Below are 23,063 nucleotides of genomic sequence, written 5' to 3' on the forward strand. Positions count from 1 at the left end.
TTTAAAAATGTAAAACAGAATAGAAATGCAGTCAAATTCCATACAAAGCTATTATATGAACTAAGAGATATGGACCCAGAACATCTTACAGATGATAAAAGCATGCCAAAAAGAAAGCTGTATTCTAATATTCCAAAGGTGTATCAGAAAGAAAGCTATACTCTAAAATTCCAATGTGAGCTAAAAGAAATGAAAGAAAAACATAGGAAAAAACAGCATAATTCAGAACTAGTAAAACTGGAAACAATGACAAAACTCAGGATAGTAGTAGAAATGAAAGAATACTCCAGAAGGTTTAAACACAAGGGATAAAGAAAGTTGTGGGTTCTGTTTTTTAAACTATGTATTGAAAGGACACAATTACATACCTGAGAAGGATCAACCCAGAATAAGTAATGCCAAGACAGAGTCGAAGGTGACAAGCAGGCAAGAAGGACGGATGGATAGAAGGTCAGACAAATGAATTCTACCTCTCCCACACTCATCCCTGGAAACCTGACCTATTGTCAGTGTTAGATCTAGTTTCTCTTTCCTTCCCAAATCCTTCCAAAAACAAACGCAAAGCAAAGCAAAGCAAAATACCCTCCATATTCTGTTTAAAATGAATGGAGTAATTAGGCCTGTCTGCTGACCAGCCCCACTTATGAGATTTGCCCTCTTCACAGATTCTGCCATCTCACTAGCCATATTTTTATCAGATGACTGTTTTCTGCTTCCTCCCTGCAAGCTTATTGGACTAATGACAGGTGTCTGACTGAAGAATGATCCATTTCAGGCTAGCAGCAATCTATGACTGACATGGCCCGACTTGAATGTAGGAGGTAAGCAAATCATATTCCTCACTCAGAAAGGTACAACTGATAAACAAAGAAAAACTGGTTTAACTAATTATGAATTGAATCTTTGCGGACCATATACAAGATGAGATTATGAAGAAGGCTAAGTGTAGAGGAGACTCACAAGACACAGACCACGAGTCTGTCATAAATCCTCTAAAGAGAGAGATGGAGGGAATAGCTGGATGGCTCTGAAGACGGCCCTGGATCAAATCCTGCATGGTTCTGCAGACGGTCCTGTATAGCTTTAAAAGTCAATACCATTTTCCTTGAGATTCCTTTGGTGGGTCTATGTTCCTTGTCATGAAAAGTGCCAAATTATTATAATTTCTTTTCTCATCTCTAATTATATAATTAGAAAAAAAAGCAAACAGATTACCTAAAAAAAGCTGAAAGTCTGACAAAGCAAACTAAATGGTCATTAAAAAGTAACAGTATTAAGATTTATATTAAGTGGGGAAAATGCAGACTAGTTAAAAATTCAGTATTAGAAGTAAAAGTGAGATGGTGATTAACATAATAAAATAATTTGTAAAACAAAAACAAAAATAGAAGTAAAAGTGAGAGTCTTGCCTAAATCAATCCTTTTTTTTTTTTTAAAGATTTTATTTATTTATTTATTCATGAGAGACAGAGAGAGAGAGAGAGAGAGAGAGGCAGAGGGAGAAGGAGGCTCTCAAGGAGCAGGGAGCCTGATGCGGGACTCGATCCCAAGACCCCGGGATCATGACCTGAGCCGAAGGCAGACGCTTAACCATCTGAGCCACCCAGGCGCCCCTAAATCAATCCTTTGATTACAAAACAATGACTCTAATTACAATTCCTTCTACAAGTATGAGTTGTCCCTGTACTGTAAGGAAGAGAGTACCCTTCCCTTTGAAAATTTTAAATTCTTAAAAAAAATAAAAAAAATTTTAAAATCTTGATCATTATGGACTTATGGATTCTTAGAATTTATCCAGTGTGCTGCCATTATTCACTTTGGTGGTCAAATTTTCCTGAATTTGGCCAGTGGGAGTCTCTTTGAAGCTGCTTTGTGTTTCCTGACATGTCCCCATCATCTTGAGCACTTAATTACTTTCTGACACCGTAAGACTTTGCAGGCTCCCGATACGCCCCAGCTCTCGATTCAGCTATTTCCTCAAGAAAGCCTATTTCTTTCAGTGGACAGAAATATTTAACAGATGGATCTGGACACTGGATATACTCACTCCTGATGAAAATTAATTGCTCCTAGGCCCTTTCAGTAGATAGAGCTGGTGGGAAAAGAGCAATTTCATATGATTTATTCCAAAATACAGGTAATGAAAAATCCTGAGTTCACACTAATCCTCTAATTCTAATCCAATTCCATAGGGTTCTTCTTTGCCTTACTCCATTTCACATCTCCTCACAGTGAGGACCATGGATTACATCATTAAAATAGACTTACTTGCCCAATCCTACAATAAACCCCATAATTTCAGAATTGCTTATCCATAACATTAAAAATCCAATGTCCTCAGTAGAACTGAAGATTTGTTTGAAATCTATTTTTCTTTAGACTGAGAGTATATAAAGTACTAAGGTTTAAGAGTTTTATTGGATTTCTTTTAGTAGGTTTATGTTGATAACTTGAAACACAGATAAGTTTATTTCCATTTATGCTCAATTTTAATGTTTTTCCCTTCATCAAAGCTGATTTTTTTTTTGGAATTTATAAACATTAACCTGGTTACAAAAGCAAAACTATTATTTTTACTCAGACCAGTGCTACTTCTTCCCCCATTCCCTTACACTCTGTCTCAAAGTCTGATAAGGAATAAGAACACAGTGTCAGAGAAACGCTCCACAGATTACTTATTAATTACAAAGGGAAAAAATGATAATTTGAAGTAAAGAAACCTGGCATACATGATCATAAGCAAATGATCAAAGTTAACAGCACCAGTAATGGTACAAACTATTATGCATTATCATGTACTGAAAAAAACGATAGAACACTGACTATATAGTAATATTCCTGTCAAAAACACATAACCTAAATTTAATCATGAAGAAACATGAGAAAAACAAAATTAAGGGGAATTTTACCAAACCATTGACCTGTAATCTTCCAAAGACTTTCTTTGAAAGACAAAGAAGGTTGAAGGAACAGTTCCAGACTGTTTGACACTAAAAAGACATGGAACTGAACTGAATGCAATTTGTGATCTTGATTTGAATCTTGGATGAGAGGAAATAATAAATGTGTTATTGGGACACTTGGTGAAATGTGAACATGGACTATTAGATAATATTGTCCAATGTAAAATTTGCTGAATTTGCTAACTGTAACATAGCTGTGGAAGAGAATGTTCTTGTTTTTAAGAAATATTATCATTTAGAGTATTCAGGGGAAAATAGCTTGATATCCACAACTAACTCTAAAATGGTACCAGAAAAAAATTCTATACATCCACACACCCAGAAATACACTGTGGGGGAGAGAGGAATGAATCTGATAAAAATATACAAGGGTTCTTTGTACTATTGTGTTTAAAATTATTATTTTTTAAGTTAGACTTGAGAGACATAATCTAATGTAATACGTTTACCTTGAGTGATTCATGGTTCAAAGGGGAAAAACATCTACAAAAAATGTTTTAGGACAAGTGGGGATATCTGAATAGAGACTGCATATCACATGATATTACTAAATTAATATTAGTACATTAGCTATTTGATAATGGTATTGTGGCTGTGTAAGAAAATGTCCTTATTTTTAATATGCACACTGAAGTTTTTAGGTCTTAAGTGTTATATCTGAATCTTACTTTCAAATGGTTCAACAATAAAAAAAGCAAAGAGATAAAATAAAGCAAAATGTTTAAAAAATTGGTAATTTTAAGGAATTACCAATTCAAAGGAATATGGATGCTTCTTATTCTTTCAACTTCTCTGTAACTCTGAAAATTTCTGAAACTTTTGAAACAAAAAGCTGTTGGAATGAATCAATGGAAATTTTAATGACTTCAATGACATTCTGTATCAGTTAGCAAACATAGTAGAAAACCTAACCTATATTGGTTGCATTGTTACAAAAAGCACAATGTTTTTCAACAAAAACAAAAATCAAGTGAACATAAAACCAAACCACAAAAAAAAAAAAACAATGAAAAGCCCACACCCTGAACTTATAGGGCCAAACAACCTATAATACTTTGTGAATTTCATCCAAAACTTTGAGTTTATTTCCTAAATATTAATATCTAAAGTAATAAACATTAATATCAACAAGTATGTTTTTATTGTGCTTAAAAACATTCTTTGCTTCTGAGAATCCATTCTATTTTAAAGATTAACTACCAAAAAATTTCAGGTTAACATTTTACAATGAGCAGTCATGTTGCAATTTTAACTCCTTTTCTCCCGATTCCTATTTTTTCATGAACATGAAAATAAAAAACTATCCTTATTTTTATATATAAATAGGTGAATATGAATCACCTATATGTAGTTTCTTAAGGAATCTGTTTATTCCTATGATGGTTTAATTTCAGCTCAACATACACAGAAGACACTAACCCAGATCTGTTACATATTTAGGGATAAAAATTAATTTTAAGAGGAGTAAGAAAAAACTAAGCAGGTAAAATCACTCAAAAATTATGATGTATTTCAGACTTTTTTTTAATTTTTATTTCAGACTTTTTAATCATTTGCTATTTACAAAAATGTTTGCTCCTCTGTTCCCATTTTGTTAGTCTTGATATATTCATGACTTGCTCATAGCTCTTAAATCATCTTTTACTTTGTCTTTTCCCACTTAAAAACCTTTTGCTTTTAAGGAAACATATATACAAACTCTTCTTATGGAATTACAATGTATAATACTCACCATTCGATGCTGATGAACATGGAGTCAACAAACTAAGTGGGGAAAAATGTTGTCTGTTAAAGTTAGCAGCTGTGGGTGCTCCTCCAAGGGGTGCCCCAGGTCCATACATCTGACCTCCTGAAAGGTTTGAGGCAAAGTTTCCCAAATGTGTAGAAGAAGGTGTTACAGAACCATATGGCGAGTCCATATTGACAATACCTATAATTAGAAGATAATTTATAATTGTTACCTGTAGGAGAAAAAAAGTTTTTAAAAAACCTAAAATTCGAAGAAGTCCCTAATACCCTCAAATATTTTAGATGGCTAAAAAATTTCTCCTTGCTTATTCTTCCAGTCTATTGACAAGTCATTTCCCCCTCTATAAAGATAACTATAAAAAAAGAATTATCAAGGAAAATTATTTTTATATTTAATTTTAATCTGATACCTTAATTAATTATAGAATACATGTAGATTTCATATCAACACTGGAATTTAAATAGGCTTAATGGCCAAAGAATTACATAAAAAATTTATCTTTAAAAAAACTCGGGGAGGGAAGGAATGATTAGGCAAAGCACAGACACTGAAAATACTCTGTATGATACTATACTGGTAGATGCATGTCATTGGACATTTGTTCAAACCCACAGAATGTACAACACCAAGAGTAAACACTAATGTAAACTATAGACTCTGGATGATAATGATACATTAACGTAGGTTCATCAATTCTAACAAATGTACCACTCTTCGTGGGGAATGTTGATAATGGGAGAGGCTATGCCTGTTAGGGGCAGGAGGTATTTGGGAAATCTCTGTACTTTTCTCTCAATCTCCTCTGTACTTTTCTGTGAACCTAAATGTGCTATTAAAAAAATAAAGTCTTAAAAAAAACTAGAGGGGAAAAAAACATGGCTATACTTCTATGATGGACATATCTGATGATGAGCATTTTAAGTGGCCATTCTTTGCAACAGCTAATAGTGAAACAATCTTCATTGAATGCTTCCTGATGTAATGCAGTGTGAGGTTCAAAACATCACCCATCTGATGTTTCTGCCAAAAATGTGTGACCTGAATATAATCACAGACTTAGGAAACAGATGAATCTAATCTAAAATGTGGGACATTCTTCAGAACAACTGGACTCTTCAAAGGATTCAATGTCAAGAAAAACGAAGGTAGTGAGATATTTTAGACTGGGGGAGACCTCAGAGACATAACAGCCAAAGCAATGTGTAAAACCTGATTGAATCTTGAATCAGAAAAAAAAGGAACATACAGACATAATGGATATATCTGGGATGATGGTACTGAATATTGGGTGGTATTGCTGAATTAGTGTTAATTTTCCTGAGTGTAGTAATAGTGATGGAGCTGTAAAGGCAAACATGCCTGTTCTGTTGACCTTAATCAAGTAGTATTCCCCTCCAATGGACTCTACAATTAAACTTCAATGCTAATTTTGGCTCTAATCAACTGTATACCTCCCTTATAGAGCTGGCCTTTTATCTATACCTTTCCACAAAATAAGAATTTTCAAATACCATAAAAATGAAATATAAAAACATTTCCAGTGCATTAGCATATAATGTTCTTTTAAAAGTATATTTATTCTAACAAGAAAAATTATGTTATTTTGAAAGTACACATAAATATTTCAATCAGCCCCCAGCAAAGAAATATTTCCTGACCATGTTCATTACATTGTATTCACATGTCATAGAAATAGGCAAAAATAATACCCAGGCTGCATTAAATTTAGAAATTTTTAGTCCCAGAATGTCATCTCTTCAGTAACACAGGTTGGCAACCTTTCTGCAAAAGGCTGAATAGCAGTATTTTCAGGCTATCATTACAGCATTAAAGTAGCTATAACACAATATGTAAATGACTGGGCATGGCTGTGTCCCAATAAAACTTTATTTATGAACACTGAAGTTTTAATTTCCTATTTTTTTTGTGTCACGTATTATTATTTAAAAAAATTTTTTAAGTCATTAAAAAAATCTTACACTATTATTGAATCTCAATTTTAAAAAGCTACAAATGTAAAAACAGGCAGCAGGCCATATTTGGCCCATGGGCGATAGTTTGTCTATCTCTGGCATGGCTTATCTTTAATTACTTGAAATGTTCATATTAAAACACATATCTCTAGATGGAACTTGGTATCCTGGATTGGACGCTGCAACAGAAAAAGAACATCACTGGAAAAACTGGTGAAATCTGAATAAAGTCTGTAGTCTAGTTAATTATACTATACCAATATTAATTTCCTAGTTTTAATAAATAAAGGATTATGTAAAATATTTACATTAGGGGAAGTTGGGGTAATTATAGAAGAACTCTTCCATAAATCTAAAAACATTTCAAAGTAGAAAATTAAAAAAAAAAAAGCAATCACTCAAAACCAGGAGATCTTTAAATCCTCTATAAATATCAGCATTGTCCAATAGAACTTTTTAAGATAATGGATATATTTGGTATCTGTACTGTCCATTATGGTAGCTCCTAGCCATATGTGCTTATTAAGAGCTTGAAATATGGCCAGCTTAGAGCCACTATAGAAAACAGTATGGAGACTCCTCAAAAAATTAAAAATAGAATTGGTATATATGATCCAGCAATTCCACTTCTGGAAATATATCCGAAGGAAACAAAAGCACTAACTCAAAAAGATATCTGCATTCCCATGTTCATAGCAGCATTATTAAAATAGCTGAGACATGGAAACAACTGAAGTGTCCATCAACAGATGAATGAATATCCATCAACAGATGCACATGCACACATGTGTGCACACCCACACACAAAGGAGTATTACTCAGCCATAAAAAGGAACGAAATCCTGCCATTTGAAACAACACAGATGGACCTTGAGGGCATTATGGGAAGTGAAATAAGTCAGACAGAGAAAGACAAATACTGTATAATCTCACATATGTGTAATCTAAAAACAAAGAAACCAATTCATAGAAAAAGAGATCAGATTTGTGGTTATCAGAGGTGCGGAGTAGGAAGAAGGGCAACTGGAGGAAGGTGATCAAAAGATATAAACTTCCAGTAACAGGATAAAGAAGTACTAAGGATGTAATATACAGCATGATATCTATAGTTAACACTGCTGCATGATATGTATGAAAGTTGTTAAAAGAGAGTAAAATCCTAAGAGTTCTCATCACAAGGAAAAATGGTATTTTCCTTTTTTCTTATTGTATCTATATGGTGATGGACGGTAATTAAACTTATGGTAATCATTTCACAAAATATGTAAGTTGAATTATGCTGTACACCTTAAACCTGTAGTGATGTCAGTTTTATTGCAACAAAACTGGAAAACAAATTTCAAAAAATATGGCCAGCTTGACTGAGAGGAAATTTCTAATTTTATTTAATTTTAATTTAAATAGTGCATATGATTAGTAGCTACCTTACTAAAACTATGTGGCTCTATATTTTTCTCATTATTTTAAAAAAAGAAATGAAATCAAATTTTTAAAAGCTTTATTTTTTAAATAAACTTTTCATAGCATTGTCTTATTAAATTTAAACATAAGAGACAGTTTTGAGAGAGAAAAATATACCTGATAATGATATTTATTTATGGTAAATTCAAGATAAAATCCACTGTGGCTTCTAAAAAGATTTTTTTTTTTTTAATGCCATACTCAACACATCTAATACTCAAACAGCATTTCAGGTAAATGAATTCAACAGTCTCTGTCTATCTGGCCCGGTCATCGAGTAAAAATATTAGAGGGGCGCTTGGGTGGCTCAGTCGTTAAGTGTCTGCCTTCGGCTCAGGTCATGATCCCAGGGTCTCGGATCGAGCCCCGCATCGGCCTTCCTGCTCTACCGGAAGCCTGCTTCTCCCTCTCCCACTCCTGCTTGTGTTCCCTCTCTCGCTGTGTCTCTGTCAAATAAATAAAATCTTAAAAAAAAAAAAAATTTAGAAAATGACCAAGAGTTTTCCTATCACTTGTATAAATCACAAGCTGCAGAATGTGAGAAAATACCAACTCACCTGAGGGACTTGGAGCGGGTCTCTGTAATGGTGGTCTAAAACCTGGAGCTTTGGAAGTATCAGACTGATGTAAAGGATCTGAATTTGGCAAATATGAGGATTTTCCTGATAGCATAGATTCTGGTGTTGACTGAGATGAAACAACAGATCCTCCCCAGAAGGCATGAGCAGAAGTAGGGCTGTTTTCAAACAATGTGCTAAAGGGCCCAAATGGTAAGGGGGCACTGAAATTGGGAGCAATAGGCTTATTTGCTGGATGTACTGAATTTTGACAAGCACTTTGTGTACTTAAGGTTGAAGGTAGCTGGACAGAGGAGGGAACACTGTGAGGTCTTTTAATGTGATTGACACTGAGGACTGCAACAGATGAATTTTGCACTGGAGCTGGATTCTTGTGAGGGGCAGTTGTGCCATGAGAGGGTGGTCTAATAGCAGGGGTTTCCATTTTAGGAGCAGGCTGGGAGCATCCCATTTGTGTCTGAGGCATAGGGTAAGTCCCTGGGGCAGTAGAAGGCACCGCCACCGGAGCAGAACTTGTTGTTGCTAAAGGAGGAACAGTCATTCTAACTTCCGGGGGAGGAACCTGAGACTGCTGAAGAGGTGGTCTTGGTTCCTGAGAAACAGATCCCGGAGGTTGTTGCTGAGTAGAATGAACTGATGAACTCCCAGAAGAACTGCTGCTGTTTGAAAGTCTACTGTTTGTTGTTTCTACTACTGGTGGACTACCTGCTTCCTGTTCGGAGGAAGATGCCCCTTTATTTGGAGATGCTGTTCCACAATCCAAAGGGCTGTTTCTAGAAACCCCTCCTGACTGGGCTGGTGGTGATGGGGAAGATGGGGATGATACTGGGTAGTGTTCTTTGGCAGTAGGCATAGGATATGTGGCATTTGTGGGTGCAGTGCTGTTGTTGCTTGCTGTGGTTGTGACTGTTGTGGTGGTGGCGTTGGATGTCTTCACAACTGTGACAAAAAGCTGCCTTCTGACAGAAGGTGAACTTGGACTGCCATTTGTAGATGTACCAGGCACCGTTGAAGCTGATGAACTGGTTGTAGTTGTTGGACTTGAAGTTAAAGAACCTGCTGAATTCACCTGAGAACCACTGCTATTCTGATTGCTATGGCGAGGCACCATGTGAGGCTTAGGCGAGTTAGTAGCTCTGGCAGGGCTCAAAGGCCTGACAGGAAAAGGACCCCACGTAGATTGAGCTGGTGGAAAAGTACCTCCAAAGTGGGTCATGGGCAACCTTGGTGGACGGATCTGCTGGAAAGTCTGAGCAGCAAGCAAAGCATGTGCAAACTGTGGAGGAGGATATGCTAATGGAAGAGAAACTGGAAAACCAGGCCTCACATTATTCACTGGGTTTTTAATGGTTTTATGAGTAGATGCAGAAGAAATTGCAGGCACAGTGAGTGCTGTGGCAGTTTGAGATGTTGATGACAGAGCTACAGTCGTCATTTTAATTCCCATTAAGGAACTGTTAGCAGCAGTGGTGGTAGGTGCTGATGACCCTATTTTGGAATTTGCTGAGGAGCTTTTCAAACGATTCTTTGGAATAAGTTCATCAATTTCTTTGTCTGGATCCTTGATCAGAGCATTGATCAACTGAGTTGCCTGTCTTGTTGATTCAGTGCCACCCCTATAAATTGACCAAAAAAAGGAATTAGGCCCAATTTCCCCTACTTTTTAATAGGTGAAGCCTAAATTCATTTGTGAATGTGTACACATACATACAGAGAATAACAAAAGTTAAGCACCAATTTTCTGACTACTCTTGAGATATTCTGCAAAGCAATAAACTGTCTTGACGTGCCACTTTTCAAAAATGCATTTTACTACTGTTTCCTTACACTTAAGAAGTCCTCTTCCTAACTATAAAGTACATTAGTTAGAAAAACCACTGTATTTTTAATCCATAATGATACTGTAAAGTCAAACAGTTGATCAATGTTAAAAGCAATATAAGTAAACAAAGGAAAAAAAAACTGAGTAAGAAAACAGTATTTTATTTTAAATCCTGGTACCTACGATGACCCCATCTATGACCAATCTCTATTAGTAGAATGATTCTTGTAATTCCTCTGGAAAGATGTCTCAAAATGAGAGTGGAATCTTGATAATGTTAACAATGGCCAAAAGGTCAAAGCCTAATGTTAGATCTTCAGGAAAATATTTGATTGCAAGGAAAGCCTTATGGAAATGCTAAGGGGGAAATTACTCGTAAAGGATATCTGCTTCCCTCTTCTCGAGATAAGGCAGGTTTTGACTACCCACCTATCCCAGGAGAGGGAAAAAGAAGATAGGAAAGGAGGATAAATGCAAAATAGAAATGGCTAACTGCTTCCTTCGAAGTAGGCTATATAAATATGGGACTCTGCAATGGGGTACCTGCCCCTCCCAACCAAACTTAAGATTTCTTAGAATATCATATCTTTAAGAGTACTCAGGTATAGACATAGTCAATACAAGACAAATATCCACTTCAGATTTATATCTATGACTGAGCTTATAATCTAAGGATACAATCACAGAATAATAAATCTCAAAAGCCAATAAGGGGAAAAAGGGAAGCCTACTGCTTAAAATGGGTGAGAAACCCCTATTCCCTCTTAAAAAGTCTCAATAAGATTTTAAGAATGTCATATGAACAGTTTATGTAAGGAAAAGATTATCTAAACCTTTGACACACACACACACACACACACACACACACACACAATTCCTTTAAAAGCCCTTTGAAATATTTCATAAGAGCACATGAATTAAGAGAAAAAAATTATAAAGGTTATCTTCTCTCATACTAATCAAATTCCCATTTTAAAAAGTACGCTATTAAACATAAAGATTCACTGAAAACTCAAAATACTTGTATTTCATTAAGATACAGTGCAATAAAACACAAAGGGAGAAAACATAAGAGACAAAGTTTTGCCTTATAGTTATTATCCGGTCTCCTGTCTTGTCTTTCTGCTTATCAATATCTATGTGTGCACCAGTGAACTCCCGAATAGCATTAATATTACAGCCTCCTCTTCCAATCACTCTGGATATCACAGTTGACGGAACAGATACTTTCTTTGACCTGTTTAAAAGTTGCAAAGATAAATTAAGATTTATCATTAGTATCAGTGGTTATGATTAAAATATGAGGAAAGGGGCTAAAATACATTTCTGTAAATACAGAATAGATTATTGTTGAGTCAGCCTATCTATTCTTACTCTAGGTGATAAAAGGCAACTAAGAGCAACAGAAGAGAGAGACAGAGTGAGAGAGAGCGCGCCAGCATGTTACCACAGCCTCTCATCTCATTACCAAAGATGGTTTGTTTTTTTTTTGACTTTCATCTTTCATTAATATCTATAAAGCACATATTATATGGACATACACTGTGTTAATGCAAGTATTAATGGCAAATAAGATAAACATAGGTTCCTGCCCACATACATTGACTATGTAGACAGCAAGTAGGAAAGCCACAACACCATGCCACGAGTGCTCTAATAGGGTATCATAAAGACACACTGGTTGGGGCACCTAATCCAGACTGAGGAAACAAGAAAGGCTTCTTGTGGGCACTTCCTGGATGTTTGACTCACATTCTTTTTATTCTAATTGAAAGGATGATATTAAAAATGCATTGTTTCCTTTCATTCTTTTAGAGGCATTAAGATGATTATCCACCAACATGGAAACTCACTAAAGGATATTTCATCATGTGAGGAAAGAGAAGAGCCTGCTGGAATTTTAAAAAAGCAAAACCCATCTAACATTTGCAAAATTGCTTTACAATTCTAAACATTCACATTTCAGAAAAGGTACATATACATTTCTGACCAGCCTAAATTAAAGGATGCTTCTAAAAGAAATACAGTATAATTCTCAATAAAGAGAATGAGCCAACTCCGCTTTACTGAACAAGTAAATTATTTATTTAGAATGTAGATTATTTTTTTTTAAGATTTTATTTATTTATTTGACAGAGAGAGAGCACAAGCAGGGGAAGCTGCAGAGAGAGGGAGAAGCAGGCTCCCCTCTGACCAGGGAGTCCAATGTGGGGCTCGATCCCAGGACCCTGGGATCCTGACCTGAGCTGAAGACAGACGCTTAACTTACTGAGCCACCCAGGCGCCCCTAGAATGGTAGATTAAATAGTAAATTAAAATATTATATTTTTTAAACGGTTAGCTATGACCCCTGCCCTTTAGTATACATAACTAAGTTCCTTGATAATTCCTTTTTCTCTGAAGGGCAAAATAGCGATCATTATTTTCAAATTAGTTAAGAATTTCTTAGTATACCACAGTATAAAATATGTGGAGAAAAACTGAATTACCTTACTTTTGGATAAATAGTAGTCTAATGTTGTGATTGATTTCAGTTAGTTTAACAGTGTGTGTATATACGTGAGTGAGTGTGTGTGTATATGTGAATGAGAGAGAGACGGAGACAGATGAAGATAGAAATGGTGGTGGGGGGGCTTTGGTTAAAAATATGAAAAAATTGGGATTAACAGAAATAAGTTTGGTTCCTTATAGCTCTTATTTCAAATAATCAAAAGCTTAAATTTTTGCTGGAATTTCTGGGAAGTTCTTTAGAATAGGTTATTAGAGATTTACAATAGATCCTATGTGGTATCTTACCACCTTTTAGTTTGAGATACTGTTTTACTTTTTGATACATGTAATTCAAAAAACCCCAAGCAAAATATAACCAAATATTTCAGTCCTAAAATCCTTTAATAAAGGCATCCTGTGGTTTAAAGACAAGAATAGTTTAAAACCAATACTTATTCATTCTTCAAATATTTACAAGTATGTAAAAGATACCACATACTGGGCTCTCTACAAAGTTGAGTAAGATACAATTTATCACCTTAAAGACTTTAAATTAGTTCTCTACCAAACAGCAATACCTGGGGGTCAAGCAAATACCACAATCATCCATGTAATTTTTTCGTAAAGTCTATGTACTTTTTATGTAAAATCTCCTAATTTTAGAAGTACTAATATCTACTTTTTTTTTTCCCATCTAAAATACGGTGTACGCACACTATCTCTGTTGGCCAGATTCAGCCTTGGGCTACCAGTTCGTTTGCAACCTTTGGGATAGTTGGAGGAATCTAAGGGTAAAGTAAACAATACCTCACATAAAAAGAATGAGAAAAACAATTAAAGAAACACTCACTCACCTTCTTACAACTTCCTTCCATCCTTCTTCCCTCTTTTGTCCACGCTTAGGACTTGCTACTGTTAACTTCCCATTTGGAGAGGAAAGGGGAGATGGACCAGATTTTGTGCAAGTAGACAGAGAATTACTGGTTACTTCATTGATAGTCTCTGACAATCTTTAACAGAGGGAGGAAAATACATTAAATATAGAATAAATGTAGAATTTTAAATGAAAGGCAATCTATTACATAATTTTCTTTTATTTATTCTGGGAATAAATATAGTAAACAAATGAGTAACATTTCTCACTTTTCAATATTTAGCATAAAATGAAGAGTCAATTAGAGGTCAAAATTAGCAGAGCTGAATTATAATAACCCCTGAGAAACCATAATCAATACTTTTCATGGGCTAAAATTTAACCACCAAAATAAAGAAGTTACATAGTAAAAATAATTTTATCTTTCATTTTTAACACAAAACTTCAATAGCCTATTATTCCATTAAAATGAAATTGTGACTTCTTTAGCACAAAGACAAACCCTTGTTTTGCCAGTTGTTAATTTGCCTTTTTTTACTGAAAAATTCAGCAACAAAGAATTTCATGATGATACCATAAATTATGAAAAATGAAGATTGGAACTAACTTTATTGAAGCCTTGCCAGAAACAGATTTTCTCTCTTCCTTTGGAAATGTAACCAGAACTGATGGCTGCTTCTTGCTGGTCATAGTGGTGGTCACCACAGCAGGTGAATGATTGTCACTCTTTCGGCTGCTGTTGCTGTTACTACTTTCATCACTGCAGCTGGAAATCCTCATGTTATCACTGTCCCCACTCTCGCTGGTACTGCTGCTCTTGGACTCTCCGTTTACCTTCTCTGGCTGACTATATGAGATTGGTAGTGGATCATCAAATATAATCTGAACATTTTCTGGAGTAATTTTATTTTTCCTGTTTTTCCTCTTTGAACTGGTTGTAGTTATGGTGTTATTTCTTTTACCATGGGAACCTGCCAAAGTTGTCCAGGTTGCAGATATACCTATGGTAGTAGTGGTTGTGGCACTTGGAGGCTCTGTCAAGACTTCAGGCTCATCTGTAAAAGTAGCAACACCAGCAATACCAAATTAGCAAGTTCTATATTTAGCTTCAAGCACCTGAAGAACAATAAAGTCAGGAGTTACTTTGCAACTATTATCAATCATTCCAGCATTCATTAGTAATGAGATGGATATGACATCTATTCTCCTCTCTGTGCTCAAGTCCTAAACAATGTATAGTAGGCAGTTATAAAAAATATTTTGGGGACGATTTGGGAAATATGAGTATGTACTGTATATTACATATATTACTAAATTTTATGGGAGTAATGTTACTGTGGTTACATAAAATAATGTTCTTTTTCTGGGAAATACGTATTTAAGTATTTAGTGGTGATACTGCATGGGGTGTCCAACTTATATGTAATCTGTTCAAAAAGAGGAAAAAAGATAAACTAAATTAATGTGCCAAAATGTTATAGGAATCTAGGGGATAGGTGTTCATCATACTATTCCACAAACTTTTCTATAGTTTGGACATTTTCAAAATCACAAGGCTGGAGGAGAGGGAAATTACACAACAGAAACACACACAGACACACACACACACACATTGCAGATATATTTGGTGGTTTAAAAGCAATGGTTTCTCCTCACAATATCTTCATATCAACTGTTTGGTTAGAATCTAGTTAAAATAATTCCCTCATTTTGAGAAAAAATCTAAATATGGTTAGAATAACAAGTGATATTATGGAATTACTCTTAATTTTTTAGGTATTATAAAAGGTATTGTTATTACATAAGCACATGTCATTCCTAGGATACATGTTGAAGTTTTATAGGTGCAATGTCAGAATGTCTGCAACTTACTTTTAGACAGCTTAGAAATAATATACATATATGAAATTAGAGCTACCGTTCGATCCAGCAATTGCACTACTAGGTATTTACCACAAAGATACAAATGTAGGGACCCGAAGGGGTACGTGTACCCCAATGTTTATAGCAGCAATGTCCACAATAGCCAAACTGTGGAAAGAGCCAAGATGCCCATCGACAGATGAATGGATAAAGAAGATGTGGTATATATACACAATGGAGTATTATGCAGCCATCAAAAGGAATGAGATCTTGCCATTTGCAACGACGTGGATGGAACTGGAGGGTGTTATGCTGAGTGAAATAAGTCAATCAGAGAAAGACATGTATCACATGACCTCACTGATATGAGGAATTCTTAATCTCAGGAAACAAACTGAGTGTTACTGGAGTGGTTGGGGGTGGGAGGGATGGGATGGCTGGGTGATAGACATTGGGGAGGGTATGTGCTACGGTGAGCGCTGTGAATTGTGTAAGACTGTTGAATCACAGATCTGTACTTCTGAAACAAATAACGCAACATATTTTAAGAAAAAAGGAAAAGAAGAAGATAACAGGAGAGGAAGAAAAGGGGAGTATGTCAGAGGGGGAGACGAACCATGAGAGATGATGGACTCTGAAAAACAAACTGAGGGTTTAGAGGGTAGGGGGGTGGGGGGATGGGTTAGCCTGGTGATGGGTATTGAGGAGGGCACGTTCTGCATGGAGCACTGGGTGTTATGAACAAACAATGAATCATGGAACACTGCATCAAAAACTAATGATGTAATATATGGTGATTAACATAACAATAAAAAAATTTAAAAAAAAAAGAAAGAAATAATATACATATATATTTAGAGAGAAAAAGCAAATATGGTAAAATGTTTATTTTAAAAATCTAGGTGGAGGGTATTGAGGTATTCATTTTATCATTCTTTCAGCTTGTCTGTAGCTTTGAAATTCTTCAAAATAGGGGCGCCTGGGTGGCTCAGTCGTTAAGTGTCTGCCTTTCGCTCACGTCATGATCCCAGGGTCCTGGGATCGAGCCTCACATCGGGCTCCCTGCTAGGCGGGAAGCGGGCTTCTCCCTCTCCCACTCTCCCTGCTTTTGTTCCTGCTCTCGCTGTGTCTCTGTCAAATAAATAAATAAAATCTTTAAAAAAAAAAAAAAAAGAAATGCCTCAAAATAAAAAGCTAGGCAGAAGTCAATAAATGAAAATAGTGTCTAAGTACTTCAAGGGCTTAACTTAGAAATCTACTTTTACCTTAAGTTACTGATATTTAAGGAAATATAATTTTGAATACAATGTATTACATGAATCAAATTAGATGGTAATTTAGAGAAAATACCTTCAACTTTATGTTTTTCTTTTTCTTGAGCAGCTTGGAGTTCAAAGTTCTCTTTATTTTTGGCTTCAATTTCCTCTAGTTTTCTTCTTTGTTCTTCCTTTTTCTTTCGTCTCTTTTCCTTTCTCTTTTCTCTTTTGGCAGCCAAAGCCAACCTCCGGCTTTCTTCTCTTAACTGTTAAAGGATTGATAAAACAGATTTACCTCGTAAAAAAAGTTTTCACATAATGTCATTTTATCATAAGGGAACTAGGAAACCATAAAATTCGAAGTCATCTAGTTCAATTTGTTTGATCAAGATCACAGTCAAATCACTGTAAAGAGTAAATAATGTTTTTAAATGTCAAGATCAAATTAATGATAAAAAACAATCTAATTTTAAAACGGAAGAATGATACATAGCTTCTTAATCATTGAATAAATGTAAATGAAAATAAGTTACTGTGTTTTGTTCATTAATTTTGCAAAATTAACAAAGATATATATCAACAGAAGATCGGGCAAATAAGTTCCTTCCTATACTGCTGTGGATATAAATATTTATATTTTAGGAAAGGTAATTCAAAAGCCTCCTATGAAAATTACAAACTGTTTATCCTTAAGAATTTATTCTATAAAATGACCACAGTGAAAAAATAATTTCCACTGCAAAACTGATTATAATGGCAAGTGGAAACAAGGTAAATCCATCAATGCCAAGGATAGGGGGAGTAAATTAACAACAGTATACATTCATAAAATACGAAGCAGCCATTAAAAGTGTTATATACTTGGTAATATACTCCAAATTACATTGGTTAGAAGGAAAGAATACACACCGCAGACCAATGATCCCCCTTATTGGGAAAGGAACCCTTTATGCAGCTCTATTTGTAGAAATAGAGAAAAAAGGTGAAGAGGATACAAATCAAAGCTACTGACTAGAGTGGGGGATTGGAAGAAGGGTAGCAGAAAGATGGTGGCTTTCAATTTTACTTAATGTAAGTTGTTGATTGTTTCTATTTGTGAAAATTGTTACTTTCATAGTCAAAAAAAAATTAAGAATAAGTTTAAAAGTATAACATCTCTTAAAAGTGATGTTAACTATTAAATTTTCCTCTTTGATTCATAAAGTAAGAAAATCATCTTCAAATGCTTTTATTTCCATGTCATCTATTAAATTTTCCTTTGATTCATAAAGTAAGAAAATCATCTTCAAATGCTTTCATTTCCATGTCCTCTAAAAGACGTTTTCAAACTAAGTACTCCCTGCCCATAATCGAGTGTTCTGTGTATTATGTGTGTGTGTATTTTAAATATATGCATCAAAACAATGACACTTGGTTTATGGAAAATGTCACAATATCCTAACTAATGAAAACAGAGCTCAAATATGGGCTCAAAGGACAAATCAGACTTTGTTTCATTTTTTAAGATTCTTTTAAGTTTTTGCTTTTGCTAGATATTCCTGCCTTTTCAAATTATCCCTGTTAGATACCTGAAAGGTTTTGTCCAACTTGAAAGCTTTTACACCCTGGGGCAGTGCACCATAATTACATTCTTTTGGGTGAGAGAAAAATCTTTTGTTCCTGAAAAGGGGAATAACCAAAGAGAATCTGTAGAACACTGATACTTTCTCAGGCAGAGGGATTTCAGGAAAGAATACAAATGGGAAGTTAAAGATCTAAAAATTGTCTGCATGGTAGCCCTAGAAAGTTTTGCTAGTCCTCCAGAAGTAGACAAACTCCAGTCTGAAGACCAGTAAAAGAGCAGCTTTTCACCTTTCAGAAGGACTGAGAAAAAAACACTGGTGACCTTCAGTCCTTTACACAGGGAGAGGAGTAATATCTGACTGAAGTGTTTGAAAGAAGGAAGTAAGCATATGCACTGGGCCTTGCTTAAATGGAGCTAGCTGCCTGCCCTCAGGAAACGTGCTTTCTACCTCTGAACTCCAGTGACGTTGTCCTGTCTGGATCTGACTTTGATGGAACGAACAGGTTAAGTGGAAGGAAAAGAGGAGTAGAAGTGGGGTGAAGGATATGCCAAGAAAAATATTTTCAAAGCAACTGTGGCCAAACAAAACATTTTATCTATATCATGTCTGTGGGGACAGAAACGCCTTAAGAAAGGTATACAGAGGATCAAAATAACAAGTGAAGTTTAAGACTTTTGGTTAAACCATGGGGTGCCTGGGTGGCTCAGTTGGTTAAGCGACTGCCTTCGGCTCAGGTCATGATCTCAGGGTCCTGGGATCGAGCCCCGCATCAGGCTCCCTGCTTGGCAGGAAGCCTGCTTCTCCCTTTCCCACTCCCCCTGCTTGTGTCCCCTCTCTCACTGTCTCTCTCTGTGTCAAATAAATAAATAAAATCTTAAAAAAAAAAAAAAAAGACTTTTGGTTAAACCAGGATGGATTTTTAGATTTGCTGGATTTTTTTGTTTGGTGGTAGGAGGTCATTGTGACTGCTATCAAGGGGGAAAAGAACTAAAGAATAGAAAAACTTAAATCAGAAAGCAGACCCATTTGGCCTAGATGTGGGTGGGGGTGATAGGCTAAGGTAGGTCTTAGTTTGTAGGTGCAGCTGGGTCTTAGGCATGCAAGTACCCTCAGGCCTTAGAGAGTTCCATGAGTGGAGGCTGGTCCTTTGACAATAACAAGTTTGGATTATCAGACTCATAGTATATGAGTTCAGCCCTAAAGGCAAGGTATTTACTCTCTAAATCTTAAAGTTCTATGGCTAGTATTTGGGTAATCCCATAGATGTACTAACCCTTTCAAACTCACTAAAAAGTGGAGCACAAATTCAGAGGTCCTAAGAAAACACTTTCTGAAGGACATATCTCAGACTATGGCTGTAAAAGAACCTACAAAGGCATGAAGGTCTCTAAAAAAAATAGGCAGAATTAGAAATATAGATACACATTAAGAAGCATCATAAGTTTGCAGGTGGTATATAAAACTAACAATCAGATGAGATCACCCAAGGGAAAAAGTTATTAACTATATGAATGTGTATTTATGTGTGTGTATTATATACGTAGGAGGGAGATATCCAAAGGAAGACCAAATGAGACTTTAGGAAGGCATAATCAGATAGAGGAAGACAATCAAGAGAAGATGGCTTCAGTGAGAAGAGTTTTATGAAGGAAAATGATCAACAATGGTAAGTTTCATTATCAGTAAGAACTGAAAAGAGGTAATAAAATTTGGCAGTTAAGATGCCATTGGTGATCCCTCTATAGTTAGTTCACTGGAGTAGTGGGGGAGTAGGCAAGTGATCCTGGGCTGAGGATTATAAATTTTAAAAGTAGAGTCAATAAGACATAGATTATTCTCTTAAAATATCTGGAAAAGGAAAGCAAAATACTAAGTTTGAGGTAAAGTCTCATTATAATAGTTACCTTGATTAAGTTGTAGGCAGAGGGTAGGAGTTAGTGAAACTGCAGACACTAAAGATAAAAGAATATGGGGGAGGTGGTAACTGATACAAGATCCCAAAGAGAACAGATGAAAGCAGAATAAACCATGAAGATTCAAGGAAGTCTGGAGGTACAGAAAACAGGGTTACAAATTCAGTCTACATCCTCTATTTTTTCACAAGGTACAAACCTAGACCTCATTTCACTTACTGGGGAACTGCTATATGTTTCTGAGTATATATGGGGGAAGGTGGAGGCTTTGAAGAAAAGAGTCAAGTTGTAGAATAACCTCACTGTGGAAAAGGAAAAGGCCCTAACTCAACCAGTGATTTCTAATTGAGGTTTCAGGAAACAAAGTGATCTTTGAGAGTTAAGCTTTTTAAGATGAGAATTTTAGAATCTGGGGAGAGGCAGTCCAGACTAAAGAAATACCATCTGCAAATTTACATATATGAAAGTAAACGAGATAATGCAAGCAGGAGAAAACCATAATGAGTGATGAGCCTGGAGAAGTAGTAAGCTAGGAGGACCTGAATGTTTGGATTTTCCCATGCAGACAATGAAGAGAGACTGAAAGTTTTTGAGGCGGATGTAAGGTAATCCCACCTGTGTATAAGAAAACTATGGGAACTGTGGAAAAGTTACATTGGAATGGAGAAGGATTAAAATGAAGACAAAAGGTGAAAGAGACAAAAATATTCGTTTATAATAGGGAGACCGTTAAGAAGCCCACTGCAATACTTCAGGTTAGGAATGGTAACTGAGAGGAGAGGATGGAGCAGAGGCTCATAGAGTGACTGCCAAAGCTCAGTTAAAGGTAATGATGATGATGACAATGATATGGTTTAATAATGTGGAGGGTTTAAATGTACCAGGCACTGGATTACTGCATGAATTCATTTGATGGATATAGGGAATGAAATGAGCAGCTGAAAGTGATAGCAAGATTTCATTACTGACTCATGAGTAGTGATACCAATAACAGAAAAAGAGGTCAGGGAGGATCAAGGGAAGGGAAGGGCAGGATCCAACAAAAATTAATTGGTAATTTGCTATGTACTAAACATGGTTCCAGTCTTGGAACTAATCAGTAGACTAGACAAAATATCCCTACCGTCATGAAGCTTATAAAACTTAACATTTAGTTGGGTGGGAGGGGAGGCACACAGATGACAAACATAATAAATACATTACATAGTTTTCAAAAAGGTGTTAAGTACAATATAAGATACTAGAGAAGGGGAAGAGAAGTATGTATACAGGGATAGGTAAGGGGTTTTGATTTTACAGTGTTTTTTTTTTTTTTTTTTTTTGAGAGAGAGTGAGGAGGTCGGGTGGGGACAGAGGGAGAGGGAGACAGAATCTTAACCAGGCTCACCACCCAGCACCAAACCCAACACAGGGCCTGATCTTATGACCTGGAGATCATGACCTGAGCTAAAAATCAAGAGTTAGATGTTTAACTGACTGAGCCACCCAGGAGTCCCAAGGGGTTTTGATTTTAAATAGGGTGATCAGTGTAAGCCTCACGAAGGTAAGGTTTAAGTGAACATCTAAAAGATTTGAAGTATTTCAGGCAAAGAGGACAGCCAGTACATGAGCTGTACGTTCAAGGAGGCCATTGTGGCTCAGACTAGTAGAAAATGACTTCCTAAGAGTATCAGAAGTCTTGATCACCTAAGGCCTGCGTGTTTTAAAGACTTTATCTCTTACTCTGAGAGAAATAGCACGTAGGTTTGAGCAGAAGAGTGATACGATTTGATTTAAATAATTTAAGAGGATGGAGAACAGACTGCCGGGCACTGATGGAATCAGGGAGGTCAGTTAAATGACTACGGGGTAATACAGGTAAAAGACAGTATTAATGACTTGAACCAGGGTGAAAAGTGATTAAAAAAAAAACTAGGATTCTAGATATATCTAGACTAGGATTCTAGATATAATTCTAAGGCAAAGGTAACAAGATTTTCCAACACAGTGGAGGATAAGAAGGAATCAACAATGACTTCAAGGCTTTTAGCATAAGCAATTACAAGACAGAGTTGTGGGTCTGGGGTAGGCAAAGATCAGGAGTTGACATTTGGACACAAGTATTGGTATCCAAATGGACAGGTTGAGTAGCTAGTTGGATATGAGACTGGAGTTTAGGGAAAAGGTCTGTGCTAAAGATATATATTTGGGATCAGCTGGTATATGCTTAAATTTAAGAAGCAGAATGAGATGACCAGCGCATGAAGATGATCATGTAAAGAGCTAAGGGGCTTGCCAACTAAGGGAGGAGAAAAGGAGGAAGTAGCAAAGGAGACATAGAAGGACCATCCAAGGAGGTAGGAGAAAAGCCAAGAGTGTGTAGAGCAATGGAGGTCAAGTGAAAAGAGTACATCAGGTGTTATTGGGCTTAGTGAGATAAAGATAAAAAACTGAACACTGCATTTGGCTACATGAAAGTCACTGGGGACCATAAAAGCAGTTTCGTTGGGGTTGTGAGAGTAAGAGCCTGACAGAAGTAGATTCGAAAAGGATGAAGAATTTGGGGCACCTAGGTG

General features: G+C 36.0%; 1 protein-coding gene across 6 annotated transcripts in view; it reads right to left on the minus strand.

Moving 5' to 3' along the window:
• ANKRD17 (ankyrin repeat domain 17) overlaps positions 1-23,063 on the minus strand; it is a 159,658-nt gene that overhangs the window by 5,413 nt on the left and 131,182 nt on the right. For all 6 annotated transcript variants that reach the window (XM_025887073.2, XM_025887072.2, XM_025887070.2 and 3 more), the window contains 6 exons: positions 17,125-17,296; positions 14,519-14,966; positions 13,892-14,047; positions 11,635-11,784; positions 8,705-10,341; positions 4,696-4,893 (listed from right to left, as the gene is read on the minus strand). In XM_025887073.2, the coding sequence (XP_025742858.1) occupies positions 4,696-4,893; positions 8,705-10,341; positions 11,635-11,784; positions 13,892-14,047; positions 14,519-14,966; positions 17,125-17,296 (2,761 nt within the window). The remainder of the gene's footprint in view (positions 1-4,695; positions 4,894-8,704; positions 10,342-11,634; positions 11,785-13,891; positions 14,048-14,518; positions 14,967-17,124; positions 17,297-23,063) is intronic.

This window comes from Callorhinus ursinus, unplaced genomic scaffold, assembly GCF_003265705.2.
Source record: "Callorhinus ursinus isolate GAN/ISIS: 27379988/994484 unplaced genomic scaffold, GSC_fseal_2.0 scaffold4, whole genome shotgun sequence".
Lineage (NCBI taxonomy): Eukaryota > Metazoa > Chordata > Mammalia > Carnivora > Otariidae > Callorhinus > Callorhinus ursinus.